The following is a 27,098-nucleotide window of genomic DNA, read 5'->3' as shown; positions in this document are numbered from 1 at the left end:
AGCTCTTGTCATTGGCCAAACGGAAACGCAGTGACTCTGAAGAAAAGGAGCCACCTGTGAGCAAACCTACAGCATCTTCAGACTCTGAGACATCAGACAGTGATGATGAGGTGAGTTTGTCATGTTATCAGTGAAATTACTATGGGTTATTTGTCTGATTGTACCTAAGCAGTGAAAGTGTATTTGTCATACAGTATATTTAGCCTGCTGACTTCAGAAAGTAGGGTTGGCCATCAGTAGAACTGATGGAGACCTGTTAAGTCCAGAGGATGTGTACTCAGAAATACTACTTTTTTTCATCTAATTGATATGCTTTGAATTGTAACTGTATACCAAATATTCTGAATATCTATAGAAAAGATGGCTGCCTGTTTCATCCCATGTTCATATGGTCTGGTGATCTGCCTGCTTAAAACTAGTGCTTTTCCTGGGTAGTGGTTGCGATTGAAGTAGCAGTGAAGCTGCTAAAGCTGGGCTCTGAATTAAGGAAGAGAGGTTTTCAGCTTTAGAAGAGAGCTTACTTCCTCAGAGGAAAAAAGGATCAAGGCAGGTCATACTATTTTATAGGTGGTAAAACTGTTCTGTTTAGCTACTTTGATGCTGCAAGAACCCTGCTGTGAACTAGTTTATCTGGTCATTTGAACATGCAACGGAGTGTGTTTTTATTGGCATTTTTGAAGAAAGTGAGGCAAGGAAGAGTTTAGCATTACTTTGTTCTAGGGTTTTGTCAATTCCTTGTATAGCGGTCCTTATCTGCTAGATCTGTTTTTATTATTTGTTCTTGGTACTAGATTCTAGAGCTGGTTAAAAGTCTCTGCTTTCATTTGTAAATGAAAATTGAAATAGACTTACTAAAACAGAGGAACTGACAAACAGGTCATACAGGTATTTAAATAAAAACACTTTCTTGAAGGCTTACAAATGTCTTTTGCAAGCTTTCTGCACAATGTAGTGAGGTCATTTAAACCATCTATTCTTCGAGATTTAACAGGGAGCTGTTTGGGATCGATTTTTTTTTTTTCTGAAACTACAGGAAGGATTATTCATTGTGACAACTTGAAGACCAATAGGGTAGGACAGTGATAAACTCTTAAGTATTTGGTAGTGTAGCAGAGTTCTTCCCGTAAGTGTAAAGAATGTGTGGTTTAATTTTCTTTCTGAGCTGTTTTTGAAATAAATATGCTTGGAACTGTTTCAATCAATTCTTTTCTTGGGGAAAAAAAAAATCTAATATATGCTTAAGACATAAGGAGAGAGAAAATTGTGAAGGGACTAGATATATTAGGTTTGTTATTGGGTGACCACTCAGTCTGTCACTGTGTATGTTCAGATCTGCTGGCACGCAGCTTATTTATTCTAAGCTGTGTAGAGACCAGCTTGTCTGGAAAAGTAGACTTAGGTGTGGGGATCATGTCAATAATAAAGCCTTCTCTTCTGTGTTTATCTCTGAAAACTGACAGAATAAATAATATTATTCAAATTATTATTTTAGCTTATGTAACTACTAGTAAGGCCTACCTTTCCTTATATATAGAATATGACAATGCATCTCTTCACGAATTTGCAGAGGCCTTGCAGATGCAGTAGTATATCTGTTGCACCATGTGCATTTGATACTTCTTCTAGTCTGTGTATCATTTCTAATTGATACTCTGTTCTTTCTGACCTCCATGCAGCAAGAGGAAAAGATTGAGAGGAGAGGTAATTAGGACGCTTGCTTCTATTCCTGTGCCAGAAGTATGCATTCTGAACTGCTGCTTGTCACAGCAGGGTGAGGCAGGCTGGGTTATAACAGTTCTGCTTCTGCCAGTCATTCAGTTGTGTGCATCCCTAGGCTTGACTCCACTACTCCTGCTGCCCAACTTTGGTTTTAATCGGTGTTTTTGTGGTTGGTTTGAGGTTTGCTCAACCTTGGCGGATGGGAGAGGGGGTCTAAAAGTTGAAATTGTATTACTGGACTTCTTGCAAGATGAGGACCTTGAGGCAAAAGCATGGAATTTGTTGCCCTGGGCAAACATGCTTAATCATACCCATGTGCTTCCACACAGGTTTTGTACTGTGCCTGTCCTTCGTGGTTCCTGGCAAGTGCTAAACATTCCAGCATTGTCACTATATTGCATGCACAGGAAAGGAGCCTAAATCTCTGCTTTGCAGGCTAATGCTGGATTCTGCATTTTTTTTTTTTTAAGGAAAGTTTGTGGGGCATAGGGGAGAGAAAGTGCATTTTGGAATTATAGAATGACAGCATGTACAAACCATGCCACATCTATACGGTGGTGCCCAAGGGATTTCGGTAGATCTTTAATGTTATATTTCATGTGTCTCAGTGAGAATGCGCTTCTATGAAAGCTATTAGCCACATCAGTTGTTCATGGTGCAGATGCTGGGTTCTGTAACGCTTTAAGGACCTCTGTGGTCTGAATCAAATTGCCTAGCCAAGGGACTGAAGGTGAGTTGCAGGCAGTGAAATAGGAACTATCTTCTGGTGGGTCTGTGGAATGTGCGTGATTGAATTGGCTATGAACTATTCAGAGAGCTGATAAATAGCAGTGACTGCAGGGCTTTGCAAATATAGTACATCTCACTGCAAAGAGATGTACTAAGATGGATGCAGATGTGGAGGCAGACAGTTCCTTTATCCGTGAAGCAACTTGTGACCATGACTACTCAAGAGCTCACCATCCCAAACTGTTAGCTTGCTGCTCGTAACCAGTTTGTTGTTAGCCAAGTTACTCTTGGGGCTACTATGCTGGAGCTATACATGTCCACAAGGTACCCTCATTACTTATTGAAGACATTGTGTGGAATGGTGTTCATCAGTTGCAGTAGGCTAATTCTGGGTTCATGCTCTTCCTTTTATCCTGGCATCACTGCTTACAGTAAAGACTTCTTTCTGTTGCGTGGTGAAACCTGGATGCAATATCACTAACATCAGTGTAGGTTAGACAGAAAGCCACAATGCTGTAGGAGCTCCTGTTTGTTTCTCTTGAGAGGTTAGTTGTTAGCAATGCTGCTGTAAGTCTGTGCATCCTTCTACGCTCATTCTAATGCTGTGAGGGGTTTGGTTGTGCCTTTTAACAGCTCTAGGGTGATGGCAGAAGATACTTTCATGACAAGAAAAGTTCTGTCACGAATGTTTGGTACTAGTCTGGAGTTTAGTGAGCAGTTATCTCTTTATGCCTGTATTTGCAAATGTGCGGATTCACTAGGAAATGGCATAGCTGAGGGTCTTGTCCAGCTATGGAAGAGGGGAGGAAATGAGCAGTGTTCATGCAACTAGTGAGGAAATCAGTCTTGAATAACAGTTGGCCTAGAATGCTTTATACCCCTATTATGAGGAAAGGACTTGAAACTTTGGGTCTACTTACTAGACTTCCAAGTTAGAGCACTCTAGTAAACTACAGATTAGCAGAAAACTGCATTTGTTCCTTCTGTTTTGGGGCTGTCTTTTGTGGGTTTGTAGAGATTACAATGGTAAATGTCTTCTTTTCCTGTGTGCTTTTTTTTCATAATACTGCTTAATTAGACCTTCAAGAATGAGTGGGGGTTCTCCAGTCCTGTGAGGCCTTTGCCATACATTTTTTCAAGCTTAGGAAATTTGAAACGGGTTGTGCTTTAATCTTCTTATATACAGCCTTATAGGCTGTGTGCTTTGTTACTGACTTTTCTTGGAGGCAGTTTCCTTCAGCTCTTAATGGGTGCAATAGTAAAGCTTTTCTTAAGGAAAAGAGGTGCTGTTACTTCCCCTACCCCAAAGTACAAGTGCAGATCTGAATAGTGCAGGCTAATTGTATGGAGACTAACATGTCCAAAGAAGTAATGTGAACCAGCTGTGGACAAAATAGGTATAAAATTTGGTCTGCAAGTAGCTTCTTTAAATTGCAAACTAGCACGGGGATAACTTCTGGGGACTTGATTTGTGTGGTATGAGAGTCTGCAGGGGCTTTGAAGTGGAGCAGGTTGCTCCAGAAATAGACTCATGGAGGTATTGGAATTGAATATGTGATTTTATTTAATTTTTTTCACTGAATTAACTTTTCTTTTGTACCCAGGGAGCAGTTTTTGCTGAGAACAATCCAGTCATAAGGCACTGTCTAATATCTAAAGAAGTCATTAAGCCTTTGTTAGTCCAGATGATGCTTGCTGGAGATGCTAGAGCCATGCAAGGCACTCATTGACCAAGTGTTTTATGGCTGTTGCCATCTCTAGCTGTTTGGCTCAGGCTTCCTAAATAAAACATTGCAGGCTTTCACAGTAGTAGCATCCCCAAGTTTGTTTTGATTATTGAGAGTGCTTCTTCCTTGGCATTTGGTATCTACCATCTTGATGTTGTCACTTAGCAGTTCTTGCCACTTTTCAATACATGGACCCCTCAAAATACTTCTAGAGCAAATGTTAACTTGCAACTTAGACTGAATTTGAACCTACTATAGGTAGACTTCTTTCTTCATAGTTGCCTTTCTGTGAGCTCCTTTGAGCAGTACTTAAACAATAAATCTGGATCGGGTGCCTGGTGATATTTTGGCCCATGACACCTGCTTTCAGCCAGTTCGTGGCAAAGCCTCTTCTGTGGCTTCAGAAGTTATTTCCTTTATTTGCTTACCTCCTTTCCATTTTGATGTTGACTCTTTGAGTCTCCCCTTTGTGTCTAAAATGGTCCTTTAAGTTTTCTAATTGCTGAGCTGTTGTCATTGTGAAGGTGTTTGAGGTGTCTGAATGACAGGTGCAGACCCTGAAAGGCAGGAAAAGTAACAAGGGTTTTTTATTTACTATTTAGCTAAACACTAGTGGTAGAGAGCATTTTCCTCCTTGCAGCTCTTGGAGTGCTGTCTCCAGAGTTCTCCCAGCTTTGAGAAACCCTGAAGACCGTACATGCTGCCTTATCTTCGTATCTGTGCTGCCTGCTGTTGCCTTCAGACAGGCTGAAACTGCAGATTGATGACTTGCCTGGAGGACTGCCTTTTGTTACCCCCGTATGAATGGAGGAGAACGGATGAAAGTTTGTAGACTGGGCTAATGTTATATACCTTGGCGCTCTTAAGCTGTCATCTTGTCATGGTGTGCAAGTTTGTCTGGCCTAGGAAAGGAACACATTGGTAAGGGACCTGTTTTGCTTTGATGTTGTGGCTTGTAATTTTCCTTTTGCTTATAAAAGCCATATCCAGGAGGGAAGGGTATGGCAAGGACAGACTGGTAACCTCGGTTGTGCATCTCTGTCCAGTTAGATGTTAACAAATAAAAGAAAAGGGCAGGGAGAATACCTCTTTGCAAAATAAAATCTCAGTGAATAATGCGTTTAGGTACTGTGTGAATAGAAGAAAATAGTGACTGTCTGTGCAGTGGGGGTAAAACAATTCTACTGCATTCTGCACTCAGAGCTCACTTTTTTCCCCCTCCTCGATCTCATTTTGTTTCCCTAGTGGAAATATGTTCCAGGTTTGCTGAGCTATAAATTATTTTCTTCAGGCATTTTGTGTAGTTGCTTTTGGAGAAGCTGACTTCTAAATCTGGCTAATTTCTAATGTAGGGCTTTTTTGTTATTGGCGGTCCATTCTGGGTATTGTGGCCTAACTTGGACTTCTTAGAATCATAGGATCATTTAGGTTGGAAAGGACCTTTAAGATCGAGTCTAACTGTTTCTTGGGGGAAACGCACAGGCTATTAACATTGTGAACCTTGGAAGCGAGAGGGAAAAATTGAAAGGCACTTCTGGCCGCTTCCTGTGAATGAACCATAAAGCCCTGTTGTTCGATAGTGCTAAACAATAAGCAGGAAGCCGTGTTGCAGCATGGGTTTATTATCTTGCTGTGTCTGGAACCATGGAGGGTTCCAGATGGCGACTGAGGAGGCAGCAGTGAATAGAGGGGCTGTTCAGAGGAGGTGTTATAGTCATGGAAAGCATGTGAGAAGTGTTGACTGGCTCTGCCTGACCAGAACATGGAAGAAGGAATCTGGGGAAGCTGCAGTAGAGGATAGATTTTGGAAAATATGGTTATTGTTTGCTGTTTGAGATATATGGAGTTAAGGGAAACAGAGCAAACATGCTTCTGGCTATAACTGTGTGTGCATTTTTACTTGATGTTATATGCAAACATGTTGTTGCCTTTCTGATTTCTGCTGGTGTGCTAGAGCGTGAGGAGGGACCTCAAGACTCTGGTGTGGACTGCAGGTTGCCAAGCAGCTCATGGCTTTCCAGTATTGTCTTCCCCCCCACCCACCCCGTGCCCTCCTCAGACCTGCTGGTCTCTGTCTTCCTCCGCTGTAAGAAGCGGCTTGATGTTGGCTAGGCTCTCTCTGAACAATACGGAGTGGTCATTCAGTGTCCAAATGACAACTGATGGTTCCTGAGCCTGTGGAGCAATCTGTGAACCTAAGAGCCTTCCACCAGCTACGTCCTGGTTTTGATGATTTGTTTGTCCTTGAGGTTTGCTCAAACCCTTGTCTTGTCCTTTAGTAGTACCGGGAATGACCAGGCATTCATGAGAGACTGGGGTAGCTCAGTAAGCCCTGAAGCACCTGAGTTGGATGAGAAAGCATTTAGCTCTGTTACAGCGCTGAAATGGCGATGGGATAACCAGTTACAGTGACTGAAGAGACGTAGAGGTCAATTTTTAAACAAAAGCAAGATGAAGTGTAATCTCCAGGGTGAAATAGAAACCAAAGCAGAATTTCTTAGATTAAGGCAGATTTTTGGTTTTTTATTAGTCTTTTTTTGTTCAAGAGGTTATCACGCAGCTTTCCCTTCAGGTTCTCTCCACGATTCCAGTTGGGAGTCCAAGACTGAGAACAGTCATCTGTAACACATGTATCTACAGCTATTAAACATTTTATTAACAAATGAAGTCCCACTGTTTTTATCTGATCTTAACTTCTTTCATCTCAGCATGACCTCTCAAGGTCTTGATTGAACTGGTATGGCTTTCTCTGCTTCTTCCTTGCTACACAGCATGCTGGCGGAAGGTATAATTCCGTGTTGGAACACTGAAAAGAAATGGCAGAGCTCTGGAAAGGAGGCACCTCTGCATCTCTGGCTCAGAGGGCTCTGCTGCTCTCTGCCAAATACTTAGTTTCACTTTCTCACTGTTGTGTCTGGTATGCTGGCAGTAGGTGAGCTCTTGAACAAAGAGCAAAAACGCACTTTTCTGTAATACCTAGGAGAATGATTCCTTAACATTGAGATTTGAGCAGATTCAGGTGGAGTACAAGCTTGTTCTTAACTGATTTACTCTCGTGGTGTAACCCCAGACAGCAACTAAGTACCACGCTTACTCCCTGGTGGGATGAGGAGGAGAATCAGAAAAAAGGTAAAATCTGTGGGTTGAGACAAGAACAGTTTAATAATTGAAATAAAATATTATAATAATAATTGTAATGAAATGGGAGACAACAGAGAGGAATAAAACCCAAGAAAAGACAAGTGATGCACAATACCATTGCTTACCACCTGCTGACCGATGCCCAGCCCGTTCCCGAGCAGCAATCGGCCGCTTCCGGCCAACTCCCCCAGTTTCTATACTGGGCATGATGCTCTATGGTATGGAACATCGCTTTGACTAGTTCGGGTCAGCTGTCCTGGCTGTGCTGCCTCCCAGCTTCTTGTGCACCTCCTCGTTGGTAGAGCATGGGGAACTTGAAAAGTCCTTGACTGAGAGTAAGCACTACTTAGCAACAACTAAAACATCAGTGTGTTATCAACATTATTCTCATACTAAATCCAAAAGCACTAGGAATAAAATTAACTCTATCCCAGCCAAACCCAGGACATTTACATGGGCATAGTTAACTAGGAATATTATTAGGCAGCAGTATTGTAACACTGAACAAGTAAAACTTTAATGTGGAAGCCAATAAAGACTTGAGTGCAAGCTCAGGCTGATAGAGAGTCGGATGCTCACTGTGTGGTTTCTCACCTATCCTATGGACCATAACGGACAGGGGTAACTGCATAGGGTATGGATTGCAATCGGAGGCTTCCCACTAGGTAGCTGTACTTTTTACCTCAGAAAAGAAAACGTCTGCCTGGCCTTTGACAAATACTTTTGAATACACAGCTGATGCTTAAAGTAGATAATGAAGCAGTAGGTAATATGGAAGGTACAAGGCTGCGTGCAAGAGTAATCAAAACCTAGGAAATTCTAAAGATATTAGTAGATCAGGTAGTAGCTTCTAGCTGCTTGGTTGAGTTTCATTTAGAGTATTTGAACACCAGGGTTCTCTGAAGATGGTGCCTAATCAGGCAGAAGTCATCGAATTTGATGGAATGATTACTGCCTGCAGAGATGGACTTTGATTCATCCTGCAGCAAGGGGTGAATGGGTGAGAAGCCTGAAGTTTGTGTGCAACTGAGGTCAAATCTAAAGATTTATTTTTTTCCAGTCAAGAGTAGTTTTGAGTGCAAGAACTCAGTTATGTAAAAGAGTATTTGCTCATTTGAATTAGGAATTTTTTTTAGTGGACTGTGTGCTTGAGCAGATGGTGATATGCATGAAAGATGACAGTAATATACAGATATGAAGATGATAACAACCTAAAAAAACATATATATTTAGAAAGAAACTGGGAGAGGTAGTGAAGTGCAAAATATTGTGAAGCCTTAAAATAATACGTAGGCAATCCTTACCTGTTCTCTTCCCTTCTGATTTTACCCAGGTAGTTGGGACAATGCAAAATAAGAAATCACACTGTAAGGTACATACTAGTTCTTCTTCTGGGACTTTAGGATTTAAAGTTGCTACCCGTGTGTGTGGTAGTATACGTCCTGTACTTGGAAATTCAATCTGAGTTAATTGAAGATATGGTATCAAGAGAAAATTAAAATTAAGACTTGACATTTGATTTTTTTCTTTTTTTTCCTGACTTCTGTGATTCTGATTTGATTCTGACTTGTGTACGTAGATGCAGGTGGTGGCACTACTGTCTATGAGCAAGTACACTTTTGGTTTGTTGCATAAAAATACAGATGCTGTGTACTCTTGGTAAAACTGAGATTTTTAGAAAGACTGGCATGTATAATTGGTGTGCCTTCATGAAATCTAAAATCTGCTCTTGAATAAACTAGTTTTGGAAACACATCTTTTGCTTCTTTTTAATAGGAGTAAACTGAAGCTAATCTTTACAAATGCAGTTGGACACTTGTTGTTTAGAAGTATTTTGCTAGGAAAATGTTTCCAGTACGTCTTCTCTCTGGGTGGATATTGCAGACTCTGATGTCTTCATTGTTTTTTAAAAGGAGTGTCCTACCAACTTTTGGTTTCCACTGATAACTGATTTTGGTGGTGTGTTTTTTTTGTTTTGTTTTGTTTTTTAAGGAAAAAACCCAAAACAACCACAGAACACCCCCCGCCCCCCGCCCCAAACCCAAAAAGACTTCTAAAATGCTTTCATTTGTTAAGTTTCCTATTGGCTCTTTTTTTTGTTTTCCTTGTATGTTTGGTTTGGTGCTGTCAGGTATTGGACTGTTTCTCAGTTGTTTTTACTCCAGTGTTTTGGGGGAGGGAGAAAAGAGTGACGTTCATGTCTCATGATCCCTTTCTTGGTTCTTTCCTTGCAGTGGACTGTTGGAGGTTCTAAAAACAAAAAAAAGGGAAAAGCGGGTAAGGCAGAGAAGAAAGGAGCCATGAAGAAACAGACGAACAAAGCTGCCTCTTCAGGCAGCTCAGATAAGGACAGCTCGGCTGAGAGCTCGGCACCTGAGGAGGGTAAGATAACACATGTGCATCTACTTACAGTATAATTCCAAGTGAAGGTACCCCTTTGTGCACACTGAAGAATAACGTTAAATGGTGATGTTAAAGACTTCCTTCAAAGAGTTTTCTTTGTGTCACTGGTAGTCTGGATGACTCTTAAACTTGCCATGGCTTGAAGTGCATATAATTCAGTATGGCATTACTGTAAGTATTCCATGACAACTGCAACACTAAATACTGTTTCAGTTGAAGAATGTATGACATATTTCATTACTTGACTTTCTCCTGGAAAATTCTTGTCTTCCTTCTAGCATGTCCCATCTGTAGTGTGGGGTAGCACTTTCTTTTATTCCCATTGACTTATTTTCTCTTCCCAAACTTGTGATGACAAAGGGAGAGGTGTATAGTGTTGCGTGATGCAAATAGGAGCTTATCTTGCATGGATTTGCTCTGAATTGGAATTCTTGCATGTTTATACTGACACAGAAGAAGAAAAACCGTTACTATAACTTTGACAGAATTTCTTTACATGAATATTGAATCTGTTCCAATGCTGAGCGAACTGCCTGTGTTCTTTCTGTTTTCATCATGCCCATGAAGGTTTGCAGGTGATTAGTTGCGATTTTGGTTGATACTAAAAAAACCAAGTTAAGAAAGAATATGAAGGACCCTACATTTTTAAGTATATTAAGCACAGTGGAGACAGACCAAAGCATGAAGTGACTGAACCTGTATATATCAGTGCTTACAAATCAAGGATTTTCACGATATACAATTGCAAAGCTGGAAGTTTCCAGAAATGCTGAGACCAGAATGAAAGTGAAAGGAAGAATTCTAATGTTTGTTTTTGTGATTTGATGTAATGCAGTCGATTAGGTGAGATAATCAAAGCACTTGGGCTTAGGTCAAGTTGAAAAGTGGTGTTACCCATTATTATTGGGGAGTCAGCTGTTCCCTAAGCCCATGTGTAACTGGGAGGGCTTGTTACAGTAATGGAGCCTTGCCAGTCCCAACAGTAGTGTGTTTCAACTTTATCTTGTGATGTAGCAATTCATAGTGTTGCAGTCTTCAAATGACAAATTTTTGTTCTTCAGGTTGGTATAATGAGGAGTATTGGTGGTGGTTAATAGTGGCATTTGAGGTGGGCACACACACTTACAAAGTTATGGATGTATAAGCAATTTCTCAGGGACATAAGCATATAGGCATGGAAATCTAACCTTAAGACCCTAACACACCAACCAAAAGGCCTCCTAAAATATACTTGTTCTACTAAGAATTTTCACTTATAACCAAATTTGTGTTCACATGTAGTACCACTCATTTTATCACTTTTTAGCATGCACATCTTAGGGTAATAAAGTATTTCCTCCTGGGTTTAGTTTTCCTGAGCTTTTAGTATAGTGGAAGAGGAGTGTAAAATTCATTCTTGGTATCCTTTGCTAACATGCTACAAGGAAGTGGTTGGGCTTTGCCCCAGTTGAATCTCACTGCCTTGTATTTTTGTTTTAGGAGAAGTCTCTGACTCGGAAAGCAACAGCTCCTCATCTAGTTCAGATTCAGATTCTTCATCTGAAGATGAGGAATTCCATGATGGCTATGGAGAAGATCTTATGGGAGATGAAGAAGACCGAGCTCGACTGGAACAAATGACAGAAAAGGAGAGAGAGCAGGAGCTGTTTAACCGGATAGAGAAAAGAGAAGTGCTAAAGAGAAGGTGGATTTTCTATCTGTTGATATTTGGTAGTAAATTCATACAGGCTGTATGGAGAGTATGCTGATTGTGCTCTCATGTTTGGGGTCCAAGCATTCAGCACTGTAAAGTGAATTAAGCTTCATTGTAGATTTGTTGTGTAAACTGTCCTTGTAGCTAGTTGGGAAGCACAAGAGGAATTCTGCGTGTTCTTGTAAAAGTCAGTTTCTGAAAGTTTTTCAAGTGTTGAATAGGCATGGTTCTGTCAGCTACCATTGTAGCCATGTTACTGCTTTACACACTGGATGCCAGACAGTCAGAAGGACTGCTTTCTCTTCTGTCTTTTTTTGTGTCAGCTGTCACACACTGATACTCTGGAAAAAGGCAAAGTGTAAGGTGTGTATGAGCTTCTGGAATTTTTCAGAAAACAATGGTGAAGCACAGAGCGGTGTTAGGTTTGCCTCCATATGGGTGTGAAGCTGGTTGGGGCCCTAATAGAAAAGAGAGAGAGATTGAAACAATGAGGAGTTGTGTTGGATATGTCATTTTCAAGGGATTGTCTGTGGATTTCTAGCTCAGGTGTGGTGGTTTTGTTTGTTTGTTACTGTAAGACTGTCCTGTCAGGCAGCTTCCTTGTAGTAAAGGTATTTTTCTTCCAGTGTGTCTAACAGAAAACATTTGGCACGTGTGGAGCAAGTTTTCTCCAGTTTCTTCCATTTTCAGTGACTTCTCTCTTTTCTCACTTGTTGAGAAGTTTCTCTAGAGGACTGACATCTGTTGAGTAAATCATGTCAATACAAGCTACTGTCAGACTTCATTTGTCAAAGCCATAGTTACAGCACTGCCTGTCTGTCTGTGGTTTTAATACTACTTTTAATGTCTACTCTAGTCTGCTGTTCTCCTCAAAGGGATCAGAATGAGTGAAAGATTGGATTTAGGTCAGGTAGAAGGACACCATAATTTTTAATTTCGTTTACTATTCTGTGGTAACTGAATGTCTGTCTTTTAGAAGGAACACTGGAGAATACCTAATACAACAAGCTAAACAATCTAAGCTTGAGTTACTGATTTAATCTTAAGCAAGTTTGTCCTGTTCTATGTAAAGGGGTTGGCAGGTAAAACTAATGGGGGGGGGGGGTGGTTAGTTGTTTAACTTTATGGTAAGTTGAATCTTTCAAAATGCTGTCTAGCTCTTTGTATGTACATTGTGCTGTGAGTTCTTTGGGATTACAGTAGGCATTGCATGTGATACAATGCCTGTGCCCTGTGTGTTATGCCTCATGTTAAACGCATAAAGGGCAACAAGCTCATCTGGCACTTCAGTTTCTTGCCTACAAAATCCAGGTGTAAACAACTGAAGAAGAATGGACTGTGTAGTATGAATGTGGATAACACATTTTGAATTTCAGTTATTGGAAGTTAAGTAATTTTTTTTTTCCCTTCTGTTTGTCCATATGCACACTTCACTAAAGCAATGCCCAGTTCATGGTGCAGTGGAATCTCAGTCACAGGACAGTTGCAGCGAAATCACTACTCTTCTGAATATAGTGGCTGAAAATAAGATTTCAGGGTGACATGTTTTGTGAAGGTAGAAATGGAAGTGTCTAAATTGGACTGCAGAAACTGCCTGAATCTGATTGGAATGTAGCTGCTGAAGGAGGACTCACTGTGACTTCTTTGCAGTCATTCTTATACATACCAGTGCCAGTAGAAAGGTGGAGTTTAAGCATGCAAAAGTTAGCATGATAGTGGCTTTAAACAACCAAGTTTTTAGCTGTTGAGATTCAAATTATGTGAAATAGCCAATAGTTTTTAGAGTTGGAGGCAGCATGCAATGATCACTATGCTGGCAAAGATGAAGATGCAGTAAGGACAAGTTTCTGGGGAGCAGCTGTTACTATGTGGTCTCCTCAGCCCCTTAGGTTAGCTGTCTGTAAGCCTGCACTTTTCTATGCTCAGCTTTTCTTGGGGAAGGGAGGGGATGGGAGTGGGGGACAGGATAGCGTTAAAGGGTTATCGATCTGGGGCAAGCAGGGGAAGTGTTCCTTACAGCCTACTGACAACTTGAGCTGTGATAGCACCTGAGCGGTACTTTGCTCACTCAGAGAGAGAACATTCTTTCATACATTCTTTTTATTTCAATATCTGCTACTAGATTTGAAATCAAGAAGAAACTAAAAACAGCAAAGAAGAAAGAAAAGAAAGAGAAAAAGAAAAAGCAAGAGGAAGAGCAGGAGAAGAAAAAACTCACACAGATCCAGGAATCCCAGGTAGGAAATGAAATTGTCCTTAGTAACAAACCCTTTTCCCTTGGCAGTAGGACGTAGGATGCTGCCTCTCTCTGCCACTAATGTTTTCCTTTAATGTCGAACAGTGTGGTAAGCAGGTCAGGATTTAGTTCATTTATACGCTCAAGCTATCTTTAGCCTTTCAGTTCATTTAGAGAAATTAACATCTTTGGCCTGCTGAGGGGTGTGCTGATAACTCCTTTTAATGAAAAGTGCAAAGTTGCAGCTATATCTAGAGTTGCTGTGATAGTCCTCCCATATGAGAACAGGAAAGCAACCTTTTGTAGTTCTTTAGCCAAACTTCTGTCATTCAGTCTGAAACATTACATACGCAGTCTTTCTTGCAAGTGAAAATTTGAGAGAGCAGGCCAGAAACTGCTCAGCTGTTGTCTTAATTATTTTGCATGCACATACATGGAAAGAATGGTTAGTTTCTATTGGTAGGGGTGTCAAGGAAAAGCTTGAATGCTAGGAAGAGCAGAAGTAGCTCTATAGTTTTTCCACCTCCAGTGGAAAGCAGATAATACCATTTTTGGGGTGAGGCCTCTGTAACTGAACTGTAGTTTCAAGTGGCTGAATTAGCTGTAGTTTCAAATGGTTAAGATCCTGCCCTTAACTATTTATAGTGTCTGGGCAGATGGGCTTCCAGAATGGGATGGGATTCGTCTTGCCTAACTTCAGCCATCTAAGGACTAGTTGATGGTTTGCACTTCTTGTCGCCTCTGTCTTTGTGCAATGGAGGAGGGCATCTCCAGCTGGCGGTTCGCTCCATTTTATTTTCTAGTGAAATAGATGTCTAAAACTTAAATCAAATTAGATGAGATGAGTTTTCATTTAGGCATATGTTAAGTGGAGTGAATCTCTCTTCCTTACCCCTCTCAACTCCACATATGTACATGTGTGTGTATATACTTACATAGTCCATATATATAATGTGTAGGTGTGTATACATATATGCCTGTATAAAAGGATCTTATGCAGAGTTCTTTTACAGTGCCATCCAGAAACTGCATTGACTTACTTCAAATGACCGTCTCTTATGCTTACTATAGAAGCTGCTTTCTGTGCTACCTGGTATTCCAGATAGACCTGTTAGAAACGGAAAATATTAGAAGACTTACAACATTTAAGATTTGGATCCGTATTGCAGACTTTACACACAACTTTATTTCTGCTTTAACTGTTCTTTTTAACGTAACTTTTCTCTTTGCTACTGAATGAGAACAAGTGCCTTGATTTGGCCTTGCAGAAGGAGAAGCAGATGAGAAGAATATTCATCCAATTTTTCCCCATGACTTGTTAGTTGCGGAATTACTTCCACTTTATTTCTCTAGTCCTTTTTTAACTTTAAGGAGGAGTTTTGAGACTAAAACTTGGTGGCAGAAATGTTGAAGTGTAAATATGTCTGTTATTTTTGATATGAAATAGAAAATAGAAATATGCTTCAGATTGATTTCCCTCTCCTTAGCCTCTGTAAAAATGAACTTGAAGAAAACTGATTTCAAAATGGAGTTTGTTAGTAGTTTCTATTTGAAGTTTTCAAAGTGTGCAAACAATCTTTATTTTAATGCATTTCAATTTATGGATTGCACTTGGTGTTGAGGGACTTTCTGTGCGTGTTTTAGGTCATGTCACATAACAAAGAGCGGCGATCAAAGCGGGATGAGAAGCTGGACAAGAAATCTCAGGCAATGGAGGAGCTAAAAGCAGAAAGAGAGAAAAGGAAGAACAGAACAGGTATGAAAGCATGTTGCTATAGCTACATTTTTTGAGGAATTATTACAGCTTTCTGAAAGTGCTACTTCCTGTTTCTAATTATTGCAACAGTCCCTACACCTTGGGGTGAATGAATTCTGTGTCTGTGTTTTCCTTGGTCTTTGCCCAACATGACCACTTAGGGTATTGTTTGGCACCACTGATGCTGTATTCCTCGCCCCCTGCCCTCCCTGGAATGGGTCGAAAACAAACTTTCATCGCAGTCCATTGAATGGCACTTAGTAATATTTAGTTCATATATTTGAATTGGTCACTTAGATTCTGTTATTTAGTCTCTGAACCATCCAAACTATATTTGTTGTACTTGTGCAATCTTGTCTACATTTCTACATTTGCTTGTTTCTTCACTGGCACATCGTCTTGTCCATCTTGCCACAGACTTTTGATGCAACACTTTTTGTTACTCTACTGGGTTTTATTGTGGTCCTCTCCAAACATGAGATTTTTTTTTTTTTCCCTTGCGAAATAACAATGAGTTGTCTGATTATAATAGTTTTATCTTGTATATCCAGTTGTTATGCCCATCTTGTATCGCTACATGCAGTCAAGTTGGGAGACTGAAGATAGTACAACTGAGATTTGAGATACTTTTAAGTATTTTGATTTCTCTCTTTGAATATACACAATGGAGTGCTTAGCTTACTAGTTGTTGTGAACATGTTGCGCTTGTATCCAGTGTAAAATTAACAACTATCTGCCTCTTCTTTTTTTTTTCTTTTTAAAACAATAAGGTTTCAGCTATAAAAGGAAGCTTTCATTAAAAAAAAATTATAGCTTGCTTTTCTTTGTTCTCTGTCCATCTTCCCCCAGCTGAATTACTAGCAAAAAAACAGCCATTAAAAACTAGTGAAGTATACTCTGATGATGAAGAGGAGGAGGAGGATGATAAGTCTAGTGAGAAAAGTGATCGTTCATCCAGATCCTCATCCTCTGATGAAGAGGAAGAGTAAGTAGTAAACACTGGACTGTGGTTACTTGTAAGTGTGTGTTCAAAAACAGAGATCCACTTTATGTAGACACATGCTGTTTTAGAGGATTGTTTGGGGGCAGTTCAGTGTCTCTAAAGTGATTTTGCCTCTGGGCACACTTGGATTGCTCAGATTTGAGTCCTTGGCTTCTATATCATGGTGCATGGGACTGATTTACCTTGGATGGGTTTGCAACTTCAGCTCCCTGCTGTTACCTTTAGCCCCGTTTACACTGTTGTTTATAGATTTGTGTAGTCCTAGAGTTTAGCAGCTGCAGAACCCTGGCATATTAGCAGGGTAGAGATGTGTGCTGGCTTATCTTAAAGCATTGGCCTATAAACTGCCTTGGTGTGTAAGTCTTTCTGCTTTGTGGTAGCAAGGGCAGTGGATCAAAGAGGGACTTTGCATTAAGCCTTTCTCGTGAATGCTAAATTCACATATCTACAGTCAACTAGTACATGATGAATCATTCCTTTTAGTAGTAATTTAAATAGTTAGCACTCATGCTGCACCTTGCTCAGGGCACTTTTTTTGGTGATTATGTCTCTACTTTTTTTTCTTTATTCCTTCTTACCTTTCTCAAATCAGGAAAGAAGAAATTCCTCCTAAGTCCCAGCCAGTGTCCTTGCCTGAAGAACTGAACCGAGTACGGTTATCGCGACACAAGCTGGAACGATGGTGTCATATGCCCTTCTTTGCCAAGACAGTCACTGGCTGCTTTGTCCGTATTGGCATTGGAAATCACAACAGCAAACCTGTTTATCGGGTGAGTTTAGTTCCAAGGGATTTAGTTCTTTTAATAGTGCTGTAATATAATATTTGCAGCTTAGCAGTTCTCAGGTACCTGTGATTGTTTGAGTGATTAATATAAAAAGATTGCTTATAACCAGAAAACATAATTGCTGCCAAAGAAGTGGAGTCATCTGATTTAAAAATAAATAAATCTATGGGACCAGCTAGGTAAAGAGATATATTTAGTGAGAGAGAGGGAGCACTAAGAAAAGCCTGTTCTTCCAGCTTTGGTTCGTGCTGTCTTGTCTCATCATTTGTATTGCAAACTAGAGTTCAGGACTATGCTTTGACCAAGTAAGGATGAGTAACATTCACTCCTTATTTCTGGGAGTGTTCCCAAGTTACTGCGTGGTCTCGGTTCTTTTTTTACAAAGTGTTTGTAGCACATCAGTGTGCCTCAAAAGAGAAGGTGAATGAGAGCACGGTTTTGTTTTTCTGTTTCATTGCTGTAACTGTGCAATCATAGGATGCAATAATAGTCTCTAAAATTGCATTAAGAAGGTCCCTAGAGGGGCTGTGTTTAATATGTGAGCAGCACTGGTGTAGTTCATTTGGAACATATGTTAACCCAAACCAGCATTAATTGAAGAGGAAATAGGAAAGTGTACAACATTTGGTCAAGAAGGCAGAACTGAGAAGATAGAAAAACTGCATTGAGCATTCGGATGGTATAATTTGTTGGCTCAAAGGTGATGCATGAAGCAACTAATTCAGTACCTGATAATGTACACTGAAGAGTCTTGCTTTCCTTAAACTAGTTAGAGTTGTTAGTTAAATTAAGGTTTCTGATCTCTAGTGAAAAGGCTTGAATATGCCAAATATATTCCAGGAACACACACACAAAAAAAAATCCTCTTGTGTGTTTTACTCTGTGATATAGGTTGCTGAAATAACTGGTGTGGTAGAGACTGCAAAGGTTTACCAGCTTGGTGGTACTCGGACAAACAAAGGACTACAGTTGCGGTAAGATACCAAAGTAATCCTCATCAGTTCATGAATCAGTGTCCTTTTCATAGCAAATAATGTTCTGTGTGTGGTTTGGAGATGACAGTTAAAAAGCAGACTGGGCCTTGCCAGGCCACTTACTGCTAGAATGTTGGGGTTTGGTTTGTTTGGGTTTTTTTCTCCTTGGATAATGGAAATTATAAAAAAAAAAATCTCATGCAGGGACTTGTGATTGTGTGGACATCTGAGCAGTTCATTTGCGTTAGTAACCGATGACTGTTTGTATATACCTCTTAACCTTTGCAATACTCTTTCCTATCTTTTCTCCACTGTTGCTGTAATGGGATGTTAGAAATATGTATCATTTAAAAGCATACATGACTGGGTCTGGCATACAACATAAAATGGTGCTTTGGAGGGAAGAATCTGAATGTAGCATTGGATTTCTCAGTTGTTCTTAGGGCCCTTATAAGGATCATGAGGTGAAAGTTAACAGTTACAATACAAAACATCCTGGTGAGATAGGACAAGAAGAGATTAACCATTTGGGAGAAACAGCAATGCACGTGGAGAATGCTTGTGGGTACAAGTGTGGAGTAAAAAAAAAAATAGTCTTACCTAAATCCATTGTGATGTTCAATAACTTCTTAGGCTACCTCAGGAGAGAGCTCCATGCTTTGAGTGAAATTTACACCATGGCAACCGATTTTAGTATTGGCTAGTAGCAATATAGTAGTTTAGCTGGTAGTGCTCTGCAGAAAATGTTTAGGGATTTCTGACTCTTTACTGGCCAACAAATGAAAAATTAGGTAGGGGTTGGCTCCAGCATTGTATAATTCAGTACTGCTTAAAGGTTACTTCTACTGGTCCAGACATGAAGGAGCTTTGTGTTTCCAAAGATCGTGCTATGGGTCACCAAGTAGGGTATGTAAAGATTATGTGTGAGAGAGGTCTGTTTCCATTTCCTCTTGAGGTTTTTAGTGCCACAACTGAGCGACTGTTTTCTGTAGACGCACTGTCTAGTATTTCTTTGCATTATTACTAAGAGCTGATGTAGGCTCCTGAACTGTGACTGACCTGACTGAAGTTAGGAATACGTAGCATGCCAGCCACAGGAGTAGCCTTAAGTGTCTGATTTTGGGCTTCTTGCATCAGTTTACACCTATAGATCCAAGATTGCAGCTCTGTACCATCAGAGAAGGATGTTATTACACTTTCTTGTTGCAGGCATGGCAGTGATTCACGTGTGTTTCGTTTGGAGTTTGTCTCAAATCAGGAATTTACTGAAAGTGAGTTTATGAAGTGGAAGGAAGCGGTAAGTTTGCCAGACTTTAGTTCTTCTTAGCAGCCTTCTGCCAAGGATACTTGAAGTGGCAAGTAACCTTTTTGTCTCTTGTGTTTAGATGTTCTCTGCTGGGATGCAGCTACCCACACTAGATGAGATAAACAAGAAGGAAATGTCCATCAAAGAAGCCCTCAACTACAAGTTTAATGACCAGGACATTGAAGAGGTAAACAGTGTGTTGTAGTGAGGCTGTTGCAGTGCTTAATGGTGACAGGAATTAATGGAATAGAGCACTAGCTGTTACAAAGCAAAATGATCATGGTATTTGCTTCCTAAGAAGAAAATAAAAGGGTCAAAATGAAGTTGCATAACTGATAGAGTAGGCTAGTGATCCAACTGTTGTTTGATGCTCACTCCTGCTTTACTTCATCCTTTGTGCCCTGTTACCTCCTCTTGAACTTACATTGTAGAGCTCTGAACTCCTAACCTGAGTATGGCAACTTAGTTCCCAAGTTCTGAAAAGCTAACAGCATCACGATAGGTGCATTTATCACAGTTTCTGCAGTTTAATACTTCCTTAATAGTGATCAAATGTGATTAGCATCAGATTTTGGTAGGTCGTAAGTGAGGGGAATGGAGCTATAACTCATTACCAAGTCACAAATTAAAAAATGCAGCAGAGCATTGAGTAAAATTGTGGGGCAGTAAGTACATTTCTTAGGTGATACTGATCTGTTGCTTCTAGTGTCCAAATACTGAAATAGACATTTCGTATTTGCATATTCTTGCTGTTTCCTCTGCATCTTACAGATTGTGAAAGAGAAGGAAAGGTTCAGAAAAGCACCTCCAAATTATGCTATGAAGAAAACTCAGCTGTTAAAGGAGAAGGTGAGAAATGAGATGATGCCTGCAAACTTAATGCAGTCTTTGATTTTGAAGAACTGGAACTCATCTGGATTTTGGCAGTAGTCAGCAGTAAGCTCGACTTTATGCAGCTAAAAGGTGGATCTCAAGGTTCATTGCTGGGTTCAGAACACTTAGAACCCAGTTAAAGCTATTGCATTCTTTTTCTAAGGGCTATTGCCAACAATTATAGCTGTCTCTCTCTTTTTGTGTATGTTAAACAAGAAGGTATTAAGCTGTTCTGCTTTAGAAACTTTTTCTCTTCCCCCCCACCCCCCGCCCCGAGTACCCATAATAGCATTTGAAAGTTGATTTCCTATACTTTTTAAAATAGGAAAATAAAGACAATTTAACACAATTTTTTACTCAGGCGTGACTGAATTGTGACTTTATGGCCAGTAATTTCTATTGAAAAGAATAGGTTGTCAAAAGATTTACTTGCCACTGAACTGTTTTACATGTAGACCTTCTGGAACAAATAGATCTAACAGTGCTGAGAAGCCAAAGCTGAGAAATCAAGAAAACAAGCAGTCTTAAGTATCTCTGAAGAAAAAGATAGACGTAACATGTTTTGGTTTTATTTGGTTTTATTTGTGTGGTCCTTTTTCCAGACATTTGTGCTTCATGTACAGTAAAAACAAAGTTTGTATTAATCTTTAGTTTTACATTCTTTGGCTTAACTGTATTGTTTGGCCATCATTTTACTATGCACAAATACGTGAATTGTTATTTTTCCGTTGCAGAAGGGTGCAATCGCTTTTTGTTGTCACCAGGTGGCACGATAAGCTACCGTTGTTGGTCTGGTGGTGTAGTACGAGACTCTCCAATTCCCTGAAGTAATAGGCAACTGGCAGTTGCAGAAATAATCATTCTTTTCCTGAGCTGGTAAATAGTGATACTGAATGTTAATCAGACCTTAAATCATCTACCTGGCTTGCCCTCCTCATGCTGGGACTAGTGTTCTTATGTCTTCCATAGTTTAAGGGGTTTCACAGGTTTTCAGAGTTCTTCAGAGTAAGAAGTCCTGTTTTGACTTAAGCCGTAAGGAGAGTTTAGCTCTTTGTTGTATTCTTACCATGCAGGGTAGAACATTTGCGACTGGAATAGGGTTAGCTGGCTGATTCATGGGTCTGTCCCTAGTTTCCCTGACTAGCTCTGTGGTAGAGAGTAGTGCCTAATGAGTTACTGTTTGGTTGCAGGCTATGGCTGAGGACTTGGGGGACCAAGATAAGGCCAAACAGATTCAAGATCAGCTTAATGAACTTGAAGAGAGAGCAGAGGCCCTGGATCGTCAACGAACAAAAAACATTTCTGCAATCAGGTAAGAGGCAGATACTGGGAATTTTCTTTCTTAAATAGTATCAATAAAAATATACAGAGAAGAGAAACTAATGCAGTAGTGAGTTAACTGCAAGATTTTGTCTCTTCTTTCCTGTACAATATATTCATGAAATGTTTGCCTATCTTCGCTTCCTTGTATCTGTCATTCAGTTAAAACTGTCAAAAACAAACTCTCTTCCACATACCCCAGGTAGCAGTTGTGTTTCAATAAGAGTAATTTGTGATCAAGATGAAGCTGCAAGAATGCTGTCAGGCATTTTGTTGTGTAGGGATTGATAAATGACAGTCACTTTTTTCCTTCTCCCACCCTCCTTTTTTTCCTTTCTGCAGTTACATCAACCAGAGAAACAGAGAGTGGAATATCGTTGAGTCTGAGAAGGCTCTTGTGGTAAATAGTGCTGAATTAATACTTCTGTACAAGTAGAGATGAGATGATGCAAAGGGGGATAATTGCATGGTGAAGTTACTCAATTTTTTTAATGATCTATGAAATCTTTCATAGAGGCAAATGACTTTTTAAAGCAGATTGCTTTATCTTTTTGATCAACTCAATTATCAGAAGATTACTGACTGTAATAGTGACTTAGTGCATTTTGTATGGGAAAGAAATCAGAAAGGAGACTTCAGAGAATAAAATAGTAAAGGAAATAATCAGTTCTCTGCGGTGACACTTCTATTAAGGAAAAGTTAAGCTTTTAACAAATGGTTAAGCCATACCTATCTTGAGATTTGTGCACCTATTTTCTGTGTTATATTCAATAAGGACGATTTGGCCCCATGAAGCATAGGGCTGTGGGTGTGTCAAAATCTTTCTAATCTGTAATGCTGTAGCTGGTTTTCCTCCGACCTTGATATTATATATAGCTGATGAGTGCTTGCATGGACAGGGTGCTGTGGGAGGATTTACAAGAGTGCAAGCAGCTAACTCTGAAAAACCATGTGCTTTTTCTTCAGGCTGAAAGTCACAGCATGAAAAACCAACAAATGGACCCCTTTACTAGGCGGCAGTGCAAACCCACAATAGTGTCTAATGTGAGTGTAATACTTAAGTTCAAATGAGGCAATTTGCAGAGAAACAGAAACGAATGTAATGCAGCAAGTAGGAAGGAAAATGTTGTTTTTATTCATTCCCAACTGTGCCATATGCTATTAGTGCTCCACATGCCAAGGTAAAATATAGTTGAGTGAGATCCTGGTCTCACTACCTCAAAAGAATTAAAAAGCAAATTTTTCCTTTTTTTTTTTTTAATGCAAAATGTGAAGGACATAAGTGATGTGGGTATGTACATGGAGAAGCAACTGTGGTTTAGACTTCTGTAGTGAATTCTTCTGTATAGAATTACTCAGATTTAGTTAGGGCTGGGAAGGCAATTTGCTTTAGGTGTGAGTTTCTCTTCTAATTTGTTGAAACTCTCCTGAAAGATCTGTTAAAGGAGAGGAGACTAGACATTTTGGGCCTGTGATAGATAAAGTAGTTTGTGTTAAACTTCCTTCATGATACTGTGGCAAAACCTGGTACTGCAGTCCCTAGTAATATAAATGATGAATAGCAAGGTGATCAGCTTGTACTTTCAAGTAACCTGGCTTTGTTGAGGCCTGTTCCCGAATAGTATCCGTTCTGATATCAGTACTTAAAAAAACCCAAACTGATCAGGTTGGCTCTCATCAGTCTCCACAAACTGGCAAGGCAATAGAAAAGGATTTTTATTGCAGGGTTTGAATTAAAGAATTATTTCAGAAATAATTATTTATTAGAAAAGAATAATAACCAAGTAGCGTTATTAAGGTAGACAACTATTATGTAAAGAAAATAGTCTTCTAAAGATTTCTTCTCTCTAGTAGAGTGTTTCAGCCAGAACTGTAAGCTGAAAGCAAATACATCTAACGAGTGTTAAGACTAGCCATGGGAGCAAACCATATCAACAGGAAATGAATTTCTCATTTTCTCAAAGAAAGACTTCCTGAAGGATAACTTTTAGTTTGTTGCTGTCAGATGCATTCCACAGGTATCAATTTCAGTTGCCTCTGAGATCCTGAAGATTGGGCTAACTGACCTACAGCCTCTTATGGTTTTAGGTTCATGGATATGAATGCTGTTTTAACAAAATGTCGGTGTAGTTTTCACCAATTTAAATACAGTGGTTTTTGGGGGTTTGTGTTGTTTTTTTTTTTTTTTTCCTTTGTCCACCCTGCAGTCCAGAGATCCTGCTGTCCAAGCTGCCATCCTTGCCCAGCTAAATGCAAAATACGGTTCTGGTGTATTACCAGATGCTCCAAAGGACATGAGTAAGGCAAGTTTCCATTTCTCTCTGTTACGTTCCTCCCACTGTCACCATTTTGCTCTAGAACCTTATGGCTAATAGTAGATGTGCATGTTTCACTTCCAGAAATAGATATCCTGTAGAACATTATCATAGAAAAGAAACAGCTTTTTTTTTTTTTCCTTGGGGAAAGAAAATTAAGTTTCTGTAGCAGTATGAAAGCTAAACTAAGGATGTTTATGACAGAAGTGGAGAAGAAGCATTTTTATCTCTGTTTATCTGGGTAGATAAGAGTTGGAGACTTATTTGTGGTTTTTATTTCAGGGTCAAGGGAAGGATAAAGATGTGAACTCTAAATCAGCCAGTGACCTCTCGGAGGATCTTTTCAAAGTGCATGACTTTGATGTAAAGATTGATCTTCAGGTTCCCAGTTCAGGTAGGTGTTCCAGCTGAGTTTGGGGATGCGATTGTCCGGCTCACTACGATAAAATTCACTTCTTCCAGAACTGTTCTTTCAAAATCATTGGTAGGCTTTTGAAAATGGGAGCAAGGACTCTATTTTTCATCTTGGCAGGTATCTTGAACTGAGGAGGAGGGGATGTGTGTTAGTGGCATCCATTGAGAAAACAAGAACAACTGTATTGTGTTAGACTGAAAGGCTGCATATCTCCATCTCTTTACTCCAAATGTCTAGGGAGAAAAGGTGGTAATGAGTGTTTTCTGATGTACTCTTCCAGTCTACAGTATCTATGACTTGCATAACTTTTGGGGAACAGATGAGAGTGTTGTATTTAATAAGCCTTGATATCTACCTTGATGCTTACTTTGTTAATTTGTCTAATCGTTTCTGAGGACAGATAAGCTTTAGGTGTCTGTGATGTCGTGTTCCATAATCTGTATACATGCTATGTGGATAAAGTATTTTTATTTGATTTTGAACCTGCTGCTTTACCAAGTTGCTGTTCCCTGACTTTGGTATTGAAGCAAAATTTTAGGAGAACCAAAACACTGGGCAGGGAGTGAAGGTATGCTTATAGACACAAACTTGCTGACCCCTTCCTCTTTGTGACCTTGACTTTGACAGCCCAAGATGTGTGGCAAGAACAGTTTAGTGTCATAGAATCATTTAGGTTGGAAAAGACCCTTAAGGTCATCGAGTCCAACCATAAACCTAACACTACCAAGTCCACCACTAAACCATGTCCCTAAGCACCACGTCTACACATTCTTTAAGTGCCTCCAGGGCTGGTGACTCAACCCTTTCCCTGGGCAGCCTGTTCCAGTGCTTGACAACCGTTTTGGTAAAGAAATTTTTCGTAATAGCCAATCTAAACATCCCCTGGCACAACTTGAGGCTGTTTCCTCTCATCCTATCAAGCTGTTTTCCAGTGGAGGGAAAGCATGGGAGTATACCAGTGCAATATGACTCACAAGGCTTATTTTTTCTTGCGTTATTGGAAGGATTAGAGCTGAAGTTTCTTGGAGGACAACAGTTTAGGAAGTATGTAAGAACACACAAAGACTAAAAACCTTGTCAAGAAGGGAAAGTTGGAGAGGTTGTCTTTCCACTAGGTCAAGATTGGAATTCTGGACTTAAGACTATAGAATGAGGTAGGATGCCAAGAATAGGAGACTTCTTGAAGCAGATAGTGAGAGTTAACATCCCCTGGCACATATGACTTCAGAGAGTTATGACTTCAGAGAACTTATGAACTAACTTATGCTTCAGTTAGCAAGCAGATGAGGGTTAGGCACTAAAGGATACTGAAAACCAGGAAGAGGACTGGACTGAAAAGAGAAGGATGAGACACAATATAGGTAGAGGTTTAAGTATGGCTATTTTTATTTTTTTTTCCTCAGACAGAACACCATTTTGGCATCTTGCTTTGTGCAGTCTCCTTTCTTAACAGAAGAACCTAGGGATTGGTTAAAATATGTATTGTAGACCTGGATAGGAAGTTTGACTTCTGTCCACTTATTATCTGTCTCTTTGTACTTGCTGTTCTCATGGGATAATGATTTATCAAAGATCTCAGAACTGAGCCTGAAGGTTCTGTTTGTATTGTGATTTCAGTGTGCTATAGAGTAGTTTTCTTAAGAAATGAAAGTATATTTGTCGGCAGAAAGCTGGATTAACGAACAGAGTCAAAATTGCACATGCTTTATTTATGAAGATAAGGTACCAGATACTACCTATATTATTAACTGAAGTTCTAACCTGATGTATACTAGAGCAGCCAAACGTGATTTTTGTGGTGAGGTTGTCAGCAAAAGCAACAAGTAGAAATCTGTAATTTTCATGTATTTTGGTCCTTACTCTTTTCTTATCCCCAACAGAATCTAAGGCACTGGCCATCACCTCCAAGGCTCCACCAGCAAAAGATGGTGCCCCTCGGCGATCATTGAACTTGGAGGACTACAAAAAGAGGCGGGGGCTTATTTGAGCATGCCCACTCTGCTGCTTCTGATCCTGCATGCTCCATGACGATGTCCTACCTTTTCTTCCTCCCTTTTCAGTTCTCCCTTCTGGGTTGGAGCAGCAACGGAGCTGGGAAGAGACTCTTTAAAACTGCCAGTCATCTGTAACATAAACCATTCAACTATTTACTGTATAGACCTCCCTTCTTGCCCTTTCCTCCTGCCCCCTCACAAATGTGGATCTGTGCTATTTGGGGTTTTCCCATTTCTTTTAGTTTGAGTTTTGTTTTTATTTTGTTGATGCAGCTCGTTGGTCCACTCTGTGTTCAGTATTAGCCTGAGGTCTGGATTTCCATAGGAATCTCTTGGTGGTTGCAGAAACAGCACTTGGTGATCTCCCCTTTACATATACCACCACAGGCACAGTGAATAAACATTGGCGCAAGACCTTTGTGGCTGGAAGGTCATCTGCACTTTCTTCCTCTTCTTCCTCCTTCGTACTAGCTTTGGAGAAGGGAGTCTTCAAAAACTGGCTTAGGTTCAAAGTGTAAATTTTTTTGGGAGGGTTGTGTGACTTTTTTTCAGGTGTTTTTTATCATTTTTAAGCTGCAGTACTATTTGTATCCGTCTGTCACAGTTCTTTACGGCTGTTTTGAATTTCTACCAGCTGTACTTGAGCATCTGAAATTGCAAGAAACAAACTCATTAAATGTGATTCTTACTAAAACGGCTTGGCTGATAT

General features: G+C 39.9%; 1 protein-coding gene across 1 annotated transcript; it reads left to right on the top strand.

Annotated features, from left to right (window-relative positions):
- Window positions 1-27,098, top strand: RTF1 (Rtf1, Paf1/RNA polymerase II complex component, homolog (S. cerevisiae)). Its single transcript, XM_009706958.1, has 17 exons — window positions 1-110; window positions 9,551-9,698; window positions 11,199-11,403; window positions 13,535-13,649; window positions 15,293-15,404; window positions 16,254-16,389; window positions 17,000-17,177; window positions 18,084-18,166; window positions 19,376-19,463; window positions 19,552-19,659; window positions 20,244-20,321; window positions 21,536-21,657; window positions 22,008-22,065; window positions 22,632-22,709; window positions 23,873-23,968; window positions 24,263-24,374; window positions 26,276-27,098. Exons 2-17 carry the CDS (start codon window positions 9,617-9,619, stop codon window positions 26,380-26,382), a joined length of 1,758 nt encoding a protein of 585 aa, XP_009705260.1. The 5' UTR covers window positions 1-110; window positions 9,551-9,616; the 3' UTR covers window positions 26,383-27,098.

This window comes from Cariama cristata, unplaced genomic scaffold (genome assembly GCF_000690535.1).
Source record: "Cariama cristata isolate BGI_N322 unplaced genomic scaffold, ASM69053v1 scaffold6149, whole genome shotgun sequence".
NCBI lineage: Eukaryota > Metazoa > Chordata > Aves > Cariamiformes > Cariamidae > Cariama > Cariama cristata.
The sequence above is the reverse complement of the archived record's forward strand: the minus strand, read 5'-3'. Positions and strand labels throughout refer to the sequence as shown.